At 39.8% G+C, this 11,816-nt stretch overlaps 1 protein-coding gene across 2 annotated transcripts in view; it reads left to right on the top strand.

Annotated features, from left to right (window-relative positions):
• WBP1L (WW domain binding protein 1 like) overlaps positions 1-11,816 on the top strand; it is an 88,144-nt gene that overhangs the window by 72,890 nt on the left and 3,438 nt on the right. For both annotated transcript variants that reach the window (XM_042457638.1, XM_042457639.1), the window contains one exon: positions 11,384-11,545. In XM_042457638.1, the coding sequence (XP_042313572.1) occupies positions 11,384-11,545 (162 nt within the window). The remainder of the gene's footprint in view (positions 1-11,383; positions 11,546-11,816) is intronic.

The raw sequence follows: 11,816 nt of genomic DNA, 5'->3' as shown, positions 1-11,816 counted from the left end.
TTAGCTCTTTTGGTTTTTCCTACCATCTGTATGCTGATGACACCCAGTTGTATCTTTCCACCCCGATCTTTCTCCAAGGCTTGAACAGCAAGTTTCATCTTGCCTCACAGCTGTCGCACAGTGGATGCGCCATCGGCGTTTGAAGCTCAACATGTCCAAGACGAAGCTTCTTGTCTTTCCTCCTAAGTCCACCCTTCAACACTCCTTTTCTGTCTCTGTGGACAACATTTCTATTCAACCAGTCCAGCAAGCCCGCAGTCTTGGTTTCATCTTTGATTCTTCTCTGTTGTGTATCCCTCAGATCCAGACCACAGCCAAGGCTTGTAGATTCTTTTTGTACAACACTGCCAAAATCCGACCATATCTCTCCGCCTCTACTGCCAAGATCCTGGTCCATACCCTAGTGGTCTCACGACTTGATTACTGTAACATCCTCCTGGCTGGGCTTCCTCTTTCTCACCTCCGTTTTCTAATTTCTGTCCAGCATTCAGCTGCATGCATTATCACATCCGCCCACCGCTCTGACCATATCTCTCCTGTGATGGCATTCCTTCATTGGCTCCCCCTTCCTTTCCGCATTCAGCATAAGCTCCTGCTGTCAACGTTTAAAGCCCCCCATGGGCTGGCCCCTCCTTACTTATCAGACCTTATTTCTCCTCACCTTCCCACTAGGGCCCTCCATTCTGGTAGTCAAGGTCTGCTGTCCCTGCCCAGGATTTCCTCTGCCCCATCTAGGATTCGCCCCTTCTCACTCACTGCTCCTCACTCCTGGAGCCTTATTCGCCCGCGAGCAAGAACCATCACTTCTTTAACCAGCTTCAAAAAGGAGCTGAAGACCATCCTGTTCAGAGAAGCGTTCCCAGGCATTGCATAACTGTCACTTGCTATTTGATGTTTCTTTGTTGTCTGTTTTATTGAATCATTTCCTGTATTGCTATGTATTTTATATGTATTATCCTACTAGAGAGGCCCCTTCCCCACCACCTTTCCCTTCTCCTTTTGTGTCGTGTCTTTTTAGATTGTAAGCCTGAGGGCAGGGAACCGTCCCATTAAAAAGATTGTATGTACAGCGCTGTGTAAATTTATAGCGCTTTATAAATAAAGGTTAATAATAATAATAATAACATGCAGATCAGCAAGCAGAACCTAGAACTCTGGGTGAGGTAGGCAAGAATGTTTCTGGCCTCAAATCTTCCTCACAAAATGTCTTAGGTTTTGGAGTTTCCATTGTATCTGAAAGACCTTGCTGATGACAGTTTTTCTTGTCTTTTTTTAATTATTAAGATACTTAATTAAGATTATAATTATTTATAATTATTAAGATATTGACTTATTTACTGCCATGAAAATGCTCTTCATTAGGCCTAAAAGGAGTAGAATATTCTTCATTGGTTCCCAGGCCCAAGAAAACTTTTCTCTTGCTAAGTCACATGAGTAAAAAGAGAGAGGGGGGGGGGGGGAAATCTTAGGTAAAGCATGTTGAAGAAGCTTTGCTCCTCTTAAAGTTGTCCACCTCACCTAGCGTGGCTGTTGGTCAAGAACGATGAGAATTGGAGTCCAAATGCCTCTGGGAAGCACTTGTCTTCCTCCTGGTATAGGGCACATCAGTTTGTAGTACTCCATATATAAAGGTATTATCTCTAGAACTGTCGACTGACAAGATTCTATGGGAATTCACATGTTGATGCTTTAGATGTACCATGAATAATATTCTGATAAAAATCCGAGAAATATATCACTATTGAACATAGGATTTCCTCTTGCTATGAGGCTTAGTTCTTTAGTTCTTAGCTTGCTATGTTCAGGTTTGCCTTATGATTTGAAAGGAAAAGCAGTGATATTAAGAGGTTGCTTTTGGTTTCCATCTGACCATTATTTTATGTATACATAGTGCTCACTGTCACAAGAAACCTATTCTATAAACCACCCATCCTTCTGAAATGATCTCAGATGAGATTTCTTGTTCTTATTAATACTAGTGAAATTATGAGGCCTTTGAGTTAAAACATTTCTTTTCTGTTTGACTATAATTTATGCCTAGCTGAACCTTTCTCGGGGAACACTAATGAAGACATTTAACATTTATATAATCTTTCAAAGTACCTCATGGTAGCAATCTTTATAACAGTTCTGTAAGGGAGGTCAGCATTATGATCAGTATCTCAGAGGAGTTAAGTTTGCTAAAGGCCACCATAATTCACATGTATGTATTGTGAATTCTACACTTGCAGATTTTCAGCTCATAGCTGAGGAAAGATTTGAACCATGATCTTCTCTTGTTCACAGCAGAGTCTCCTCTAACAAAGCAGAAATGTTTGTTTATCTTGACTTAGATACAGTTGTCCCTCCATATTCGCTAGGGTTAGGGGAACAAGACCCCTATGAATATGGAAAAACCGTGAATAACAAAAACACTGTTTTTACCTGAGAGGACACCTCTCTAGGAATCTCTAGGTCCTCCAGTGCAACTCTGTGGTCAATTTTCAACATACACTGACCATAGAATGGCACTGGAATAGCTACAAATGGTCTTTCAGTGCAACTTTTAGTTAAAGTTGACCACAGAGTTGCAATGGAGGACCTAGACAGTCCTAGAGAGAACATATTAATGAAATCCATGAATAATCAGATCCACAAATATCAAAGCTGCAAATATGGAGGGATGACTGTACTGTGCAAAATATCTTTTGTGTGGCAGAGAGGAATTGCATAAAAGTATTGTTTTTTGTGTGTGTGTGCGCGCGCACACACACACACACACACACACACATATCTTGAGTTGGAAAAAAAGCTAATTGTCTCTTTGCATGCAGGTGTATTTGCATGTTTGCATAAAATGTCCAGAAATAGGAATATTTTGTGGTAGTTGACAGCTTCCCCCCCTTTTTGGGGGCCAGTGTATCTTGAGACACTGTTATTCATTGAGGACAAGAAAATTGGCAAATATGCTTTCTGTCACAAAACCTAGCAGCTATGCAGAACTCATTTTTTGCTAGTTGTCTGCCTTGACCTTCTTTGGGGCCAGGTACTTTAAATCCAAGGCCTTCACCTCACATGCTTCTCTGGTGGGTGGACAAATGGTTTGCAATGCATTTTGGCTTGGCTGTAGTGAGGTTCCCTGCCAATAAAGTAGTGGCTTCTACCCAAGTTTACTGTGAACTCTAGGGCAGACTACTCTGTTCCTGCTTGAACATTAAATGGGAAAACATGTTTTTCCATTTTGCTAGGGATAAAAGGCACTCCCCTCAGTGAGACCTTTGCTTGGAGCCTTGCCATTGGAGAAACATGGAAATATATCCTTCAGTCTTGTAGAAGATTTCTCTGCATTTTTACTGTGCTGTATAATAGAGTGGACCTGAAGGCGCCAGGTCCTTTCTGATCTTGAAAGCTAAGCAAGGTCAGCTATGGTTAATACTTGGATGAGAGACCATCAACCAATACAGATGCTATAGGCTGCATTTCAGAGGAAAGAACTAACAAAACCACCTAGTTTTCCTTGGCTAATAAAACCCTATGCAATTCATGGGATTGCCATGTTGACAGGCAACTTGAAAGAACATGCTCACCCACACAGTACAATGCTTCAGCAGTTGAAGCATTTATGTGACATCCTGATCAGAATATTACACATGACAGGTAGATCTGGATACAGTCTTATACAATCAGCCCTTCTCATTGGCGGGCTTGCCTTCTGCAGCTTTGAGCTTATGCAGAAGGCAAGCCCTGGCAAAAGTAATGGGGTGCATACCTGCACCGCCGTAAATACATGCCACCACAAGCACGCGCCTCATTATTTTCTATGGGGCTTGAGCATATGCTCTTTCCCCCATATAGGGGGGAGGGGACCAGAATGGATTCCTCACATATGTATATTACTGGTGGGACTGTATATTACTGGTGGGAAAAGCCTTCAGTGAATGTATCTGATTATACTGACATTGTTCAGTTTATCCCTAACAATCTGTATCATCCTTACCTAAGCTACAGCCGTTGGCCATGCTGGCTGACAATGAAGTCCAACATATCTGGAAGACACTGTTTTGGGATGGCTGATGCATGGGATGTAAAGATATCCAAATATCAATACTATAAGGTACTTGGTATTCTCCTAATCTCTTCTAGTTCTAGTCTGGATTGTCAGAAAACAAGCTCGCACCATTTTCTAAATGACATTCCTTCAGATAGTTACAGATGACTATCATGTCACCTTTCAGTCTTCTCTTCTTCAAGCGAACCTTAAGTATTTCCTCATAAGGCGTGATTTCCAGACCTTTTATCATAATTGTCATCATTATCTTGATGCATTCTAGTTTTCCAATATCCTTTGTGAACTGTGGTGCCCAAAACTGGATACAGTATCCCAGATGAGATCTGATCAAAACAGAATAGAGTAGCAGTACCACTTCCCTTGATCCTACTGAGGCAACCTAAAATTGTATATGCTTTTTTGGCTGCCACATCACACTGTTGACTAGTGTTTAGTATGTGGTCTAATAAGACCCCTAAATCTTTTCCCCAGGTATTGCTTTCAGGCCAGATGTCACCCATCCTGCTTTTGTGCATTTCATTTTTCTTGTCTAGACATAACACCTTACATTTATCCCTATTGAAATTCATTTTATTAGTTCTGGCCCAGATCTCCAACCCATCAAAGTCATTTTGCATTCTGATCCTATCCTCTGGAGTATCCCCCCCCCAGCAATTTGGTGTCATCTGCAACTTTGACAAAATTACTTATTTTCTATCTAAGTATGTAATTTATAAAGGTATTGAACACTGGACCCAAGAGAGAACCCTGAAGAACTCCACCGGTCACTTCTCACTAGGATGAAGAGCAACAATTGGTGAATGCTCTCTGTGTTTGGTCTGTAACCCAATATGAATCTGTCTAAGAGTAGCATAGTTTACTAGCTTGCCTGCAAGAATATCATGGGGACCTTGACCAGAAGCCTTACTGAAATCAAGATATCCTACATCCACAGCACTCACCTGTTCTATCAAGCTTGTAACTCTATCATATCATGTCCAGCTTCTTCTTCCTCCATTGCATACCTTCCCATACAGCCAGGCTCTCTTGACATGTTTTCTTCTCTTCTTTCATCTGATATCTGAAAAAACAAATAAAGAAATCTAAAATTTGTTACAATATTTCATTAAACAAAACAATTATGTATACATAGATATACTAAATGTCTATTATTTTGTCATATAAACTCTAATTGTTACACAGATTTTTAAATCCATAAACATAACCCTTGCTTACTGATATCTGATCTGGCCTTTCCTCTTCCTCCATTAAGCTTTTGCCAAAGGGAACAGTCCCAAAGCAATGATTACTGGTACTAACTGTGTACTGGTCTGAAAGAATGGAAGACCAGTTCAGGAAGCAGGATCATATTTAGAAATGTAAAGACCTGTTCCCCTCTTCCCAAAGATTCATGTTGTTGTGTGCCTTCAAGTAATTTCTGACTTATGAATTCACCCAAAGTGAACCTATCGTAAGGTTTTCTTAACATGTTGTATCAGAGTGGAGTTGCCATTGCCATCTTCTGAGACTGAGAGAGTATGACTTCTCCAAGGTCACTCAGTGGGTTTCCATGGTTGAGCAGAGATTTGACTCCTGCTCTCCAGAGTCATAGTCAGTCCAATGCTTAAACTACAACACTATATTGGCTCCCAAGACAGATTTATTTATCCCAATAGTAATATAGAAAAACTGTTCTTTGAGACATCAAATCTGGCCAGGGTGGTAAATGCCTTAATTACATTCTGTTTGGATTACTGTAACATGCTTGTCATGGGCTGCCTTTGAAAAGTGTTCAGAAACTTGAGCTAGTACAAATTGTTGCAGCCATTGTTAACCAGGTCAGGTTACAGAGACTATACAACTCCTCTGCTACAACAGCTCCATTGGCTGCCAGTTTGTTTTCAAGCACACTTCAAAGTACTCGGTATGATCTATAAAGGTCTATATTGCTCAGATTCTAGAAGACTGTATCTCCCTGCATGAGCTTGCCTAGACCTTGAGATCTTTCAGTCCCACTACCATCAAGTTACAGTTGGTAGAGATGCAAGATAGGGCCTTCTTGGTGACTCTCCGTAGACTCTGAAATTTCCTTCCCAGGAAGGAGCGGACTTAGAGTTTTATTTTGTTTTAACTGTATTCTTTTAAACTCAACTGTTTTAAAGTGATTTTTATTTGTTAAATTGTAGATGTAAGTTGTCTTAGTATTGTGAATAGTTTAATTCCATTTTGATGTTGACTTTTGATATGTTTTTAGCAGTATTGTTGTTTTTTAAATTGAAAGCTGCCCTCAGTTGCAATTTTGGGAGAAAGGTAGAATATAAATAAATATTATGGTGGTAGTGGAGGAGGAAATTTTAAAAAATGGATTAAGGAATATTTTCTTTTAGAGTGAATAAAATGTTTAAGACAAGGTGTTCATATATTACCTCTCACAAAAAGGTCTGGCTATTACTGTTTTTTCTGGTCATGCCCTCCTCTAAGTAATTAACATTTATTCCAAACCATTTTCATTGTTTTGTTCTCAGAGTTCTGAAATATTTGACCATCTAAAAGAGAATAAAGGTCCCTCCAAGAATGACAAGAGTATCCATTGTTGCTGGAGGACTGAAGAGCTTGAAGGAAGGAGCCAAATAGGCAGGGAATGCAAGAGACCTACGTAGTAGGAATCAATAGCCATAAATTATCAGTGAATCTGTTGCTCAGACGAAGACAGAAGATGATCCTGATGTTTTTGTAGGAAGCCATGGTCTACAATAGCCGAGGAGAAGAGAGTGGGATGGAGGTAAATAGAAGGTAGCTAAAAGAATAGGTACTTTATCTGATCTTCCAAGGACAGACATTGCACAGTGGCAAGTAAAAATGCCAACCAATTACCATGGGCAGTCAAACCTTGAATGACTATGCAAAGAAAGATGTCATAATCTCGAAATTTGTCTTCAGTGGTTCTGGTGCTTCCTTGCTTAAAGGTTTCCTGGCAATGCTAAGCTCCTTCATGTTTGTACCTGATAATGTAAACATTTATTTATTGCCTTACTATCAGTTGACAGCTGTATTCTCCAGAGAGCTTTCTGCTAGAACTGAAATATCTGTACTCAGCCACTCTCAGGGACTTGGAGTTACTCAGTTGTCTTTAACTTCAGTAAGTCAGAAGACGGAAATCTTGTATCCTTTAGTTAAAAACATGAATAAGTTGGAATGTTATATTCATCCTTCCTGGAGACTTTGATGTACCAGCTGTCAATAAAACAGAGAGGCACTAGAATAGCTAAGGCAGTGGTTCTCATGTGGCAGGTGAGACCCATGGGGGGCACAGTAGTTGCTTGGGGGGGTTTAGAAATGTCAGCTTGGAAGTACAGCAAATCTTAAAAAGAAAGGCAAGCTTGTGTGTGTGTACATGCACAGTTGAAGATTGACTGGTCCCTACAAAAGTGGCACTAAGCATCTTCTCCTGATATGCCTTCCTCCAACCTCAGACATAGCAAAAAAACCCACCACATTTTAATGCATTTCCTGTTCAGTTTCTCCAAACGTTCTGTTGTTGACACAGTAGGTGCATGCCCCTTAATGACTATAAGGCACTCAGAGGCTGCCTGGCTCATGGGAAAAGGGGTGAGGCTTCTGTAGCCACTTCTGCACATTCCCCTGTTATGCCTTCCTCCAAACTAGGGCATAGCAAAAAATCAGCTTCCCTTTTTTACACATTTCCTGTTCAGCTTCTCGGTATGTTTCGTCCTTGGCCCAGCAAGAGCCTTAAATAGCTAAATAGTTGTGCTTTTCACTTATGAAAATAGCTGAGCATGATGTTCAACTCCTCTAGATCTTCTGTTTCTGAAGCCCAGAAACCTCAAAGTGAAAAACTATTCCATTATTTCCAAATTATTGCAGCAGTACAGGATGTACCTCGAATAACTAAAGCTGGCTAATTTAGTTTAATGTGACACTTCTATATGAAAGGTATTTTTGTCTGAACAAGATTTTTAACAATGTCACTGTGTATCTAATTATTGCTATTTTTAATTTACTTCATGTTGATATTTATTTCTGATTTCCCCCCCTAAAATAATAATTTGTTCTATAAATGTTTTGCATACCATTTTCCAATTTGAGATAATAGGTTTTTTTTTTAAAAAAAATCTTATTAGTTGTAGTAAAAAAAGGAACATTTTAATATTCTTTCATATTTTCCAACTCTCAAAACTAAAATACAGACACTCCAGTCTGACGAACAAGTATCTGAAATGATTGCATCACACTGAGCTGCACCATCACTTGTTTCTCAGTGAATTTGCTTAGAATTGCACTACATAGTACCATATAACATGGACACTTATAGTTCTCATTTCTAACATTGGGTTATTTTAATTTATTATTGTAATAAAACAAAGTATTTTTTCAATGTCAAAAAACATACAATACATTCTGTATGTTGCATAATACATTTAAGTTTTCCCAAAATATCAAGGCTAGTTGGTTTGGTTCTCATCTCAGCCTCCCCCCTCTTGGAAGAAGGGACTATTCTTTCCTTAAAGGAAGGGGCCTTAAAGGAGAATACAACTGGACACTATCCCAGGTGAAACAGTATGGGGTAGAAAACAGTTTGTAGGCAAATAGCCAACTGTCACAATGAAGCAGAGGTACAGTTAGCCTATATTGAGAGTTGTATCAGCACCTGAATGCTGTTGTGAGTTTCTATGAGACGATGTTTTCATGGCAGATGCATTTATCAGTGACTAGGAGTCATGATGGCTTTTTTCAATCTCCAGTGTCAGAGGCAATATGCCTCTGAATAGCAGAAGCAGGAATCACTAGTGGGAGCTTTGGCCACTTTGCAAACAGAATGCTGGACTATATGGCCCTTTAATCTGGTCTACCAGCACACTTTAACACTACACAATTATGGTTGACTTTAATTGTCATGGCTACATCACTGGAATTGTGGTTTGGTGAGACACTAGAGCTCTCTCTGCCATAAAATTCTAAATGTTCCCCCCTAAACTCCAAATCCCAGATTCCATAAGACGTTGGCAGTGAAATTGGAATCATAGCACTATAACTGTGTAGGATGAAAGGGCCCCAGGTCTGCTCTTAAGTAATCAAAATTAAGGAAGGATCATGTATTACATTTTCCAGCACCGAGCTTAGTCTTTCTGCTGGAATGAGGTTCACATTTGCGCAAGATTGAATGTATTTACATCTTGATCAACACCGATCTCAAAAAGTGTTTTGTGCCACTTTGAACATTTAATTAGATATGTTCTTTTTTTTTGGGATGGGCTGCTTCTATCATCTATTTGCATTATAGATCAAGATAACATACCTTATGTCCATGATACAACCCAAGGCAACATGCCTCAGATTCCTAGGTAGTTTCCCATCGGTACAAGTAATTAAACTGATACCATTACTTAAGGGAAGACTACCTCATTAGATGATTTAAGGTTAAAATAAAGCCTTTCCCAGCCCTCCAGATGTGTTAAGCCTACAAGTCCTGTTATTCCCAAATGCCAGGGCCAACATATGTGTTGGCTGAAGATGATGGAAATTGTAGATCCCACACCCAGAGGGTGCCAGGTTGGGAAAAATGCTGTATTCTAACACCATCTAATTTTTGATTTACTACATATTTATTGTATCAGAACCTGTCTTTCTGAAATGTTTTCACATCCTGCAAGCTTTGTATACAGGTGATTGCTTTCAGAAATGTTCTGAATCTTCATCGTAAGATTTCATGGTGTTCTGTGTTGTTACTTGCTTTTTTCTTTGCAGAGGTACTGATTGAAGTATATATCAATTCTCCGTTTGATAGAATCATTCCAAATTGTCTCACTTGCCAGACTTCTGTACCTTTTTGGTAACTGTGGCTGAATAAAGCTGGGATGAGGCAGCTTCTGGTCTATAAAATGTGTAATGCACACACCCAAAACAAAAATGTCAAAATGTGTCAAAAATATTTATGAATGTGTGAAGTATGCACAGTGGGCAACTAGAATTAGCATAGGTCTGATGTACTCAGTGCGAAATGTGGATTTCTTGCTGCCAAAAATGTGAAGGGTTCCTGTACAGTTGGATTTGGGGGGGGGGGGGGGCTTCAAAATGGTACTGAAAATAAATGGAGAACTTTCATAAAATTGTGTTTTTACTCAATATATTTATGCCATTGTTAGTTTTGTTCTTCACAAATTTGTTTTACCCCGCTTCCCTTAGATTACAGTATTACGTTTAACTACAGTGAATTCCATAAATTCAGTGTGAATTTTGTGAAGAATTGCCTCCCATTGTGGAGAAAGGCAGGATATAAATCCTGAAAATAAATAAAATAAAATAAAATATATTTTCAGACTCTACAGTTTCATTAAATCAAACTTTTAGTATTCGTTGAAAATAGTGTTTCCCAATCCATTTTCTCACTATGCATAATTAAATAAAAGGCTTATCTTTTATAAACTTTTTAAACGTCCTTCATGAGAAAGGAGTTCTAATCCCTAATTTTGGCTGCCCCTTTCTGCATCTTTGTGGCCTGTAGCAGCAGCAGTAGCAGTAATAGTGCTGAGGCATCCTTTACTGATTTTGAACTAAAGCAAAACGGAACACATTATAGGATTTTACCACATGTGCAGTTCCATCTGTTTCCTCTTTCTCTTCCTTATATTGCTTAACTGCTTCTCAGTCTGTTGTTGTTGTGTGTTTTGAAGTAGTTTCAGACTTAGAGCGACCCTGAGGCAAACCTAGCAAAGAGATTTCTTGGAAAGATTTTTCAGAGGGCTGAGAAAGTATGGCTTGCCCAAGGTCACCCAGGGTTCTATGGCTGAGTAGGGACTTGAACACTAGTCTCTATACAGTTGTAGTCTAGCGCTCAAACAACTACACCATACTGGCTGGCATTATGTCTGTGTGAAACTTATGCTTCCACATAACTTAATTTAAAATAATGACTGTTGTGGGAACACCTTAATGGATGCCCACTAGCAGACATCCATAATTCCCATTTTGCCTGTGGGCTTCCAATTACTGTTTCCATATTTCAGTTAGGAATTAGAGCATTTAACTGCTAGCATAGTGAAGGGCAGAGCCAGACCCACTCTTCAAAATGAGGGAAAATTCATTCAAATCATCATCTTAAGTCACTGCAGTCTCCTTGACTATATGGACTGAGATGATATCCCTTGAATCTGCATCTCTGAGAACTATTTCCATTCCTATCTCACTGTTGCTGATCCATACAGGATTTGGCAATAGGCACACACTTGTGTCTAAAAGTTACCCACATGCTTTCATAGCTGCAGAACTTTTTTCTCCTGAAGAAAAAACATGTCCAGTGAAACTCTTCCATCCCCTCTTTATTTGCTTTCTCCACAGGGTTCTGGCTAGTGTGGACGATCATCATCATACTGAGTTGCTGTTGTGTCTGCCATCACCGACGCGCCAAACATAGACTTCAGGCCCAACAACGACAGCATGAGATTAACCTGATTGCCTATCGTGAAGCTCATAACTACACCACCCTGCCATTTTATTTCCGTATGTACTGCATGCAAGGAGCAGACTGCCTTTTAAAGAACAAGATCAAAACATTGCTGTGTCGGGTGGGTTCAGCTGGTCCAAGAAAGAGTCACAGCAGCAGTGATGGGAAGGGATGTAGAGAGGTGGGCTTGTGACTGGTGCAGACGAGGTGGCAATCTGTAGCATCTTGGAAGACTCAGCTCTATCCTTCCTGTCAGCTTGACTGAACTGGCTGAAAACAACATTGCCACTAATCCTGTTTTTAAAAGCCAGGTCTAAATTCTGTGGA

Source organism: Sceloporus undulatus, chromosome 3, assembly GCF_019175285.1.
Source record: "Sceloporus undulatus isolate JIND9_A2432 ecotype Alabama chromosome 3, SceUnd_v1.1, whole genome shotgun sequence".
NCBI classification, from domain to species: Eukaryota; Metazoa; Chordata; class Lepidosauria; order Squamata; family Phrynosomatidae; genus Sceloporus; species Sceloporus undulatus.
Note: the sequence above shows the minus strand (reverse complement) of the source record. Positions and strands in the feature narration are given on the sequence as shown.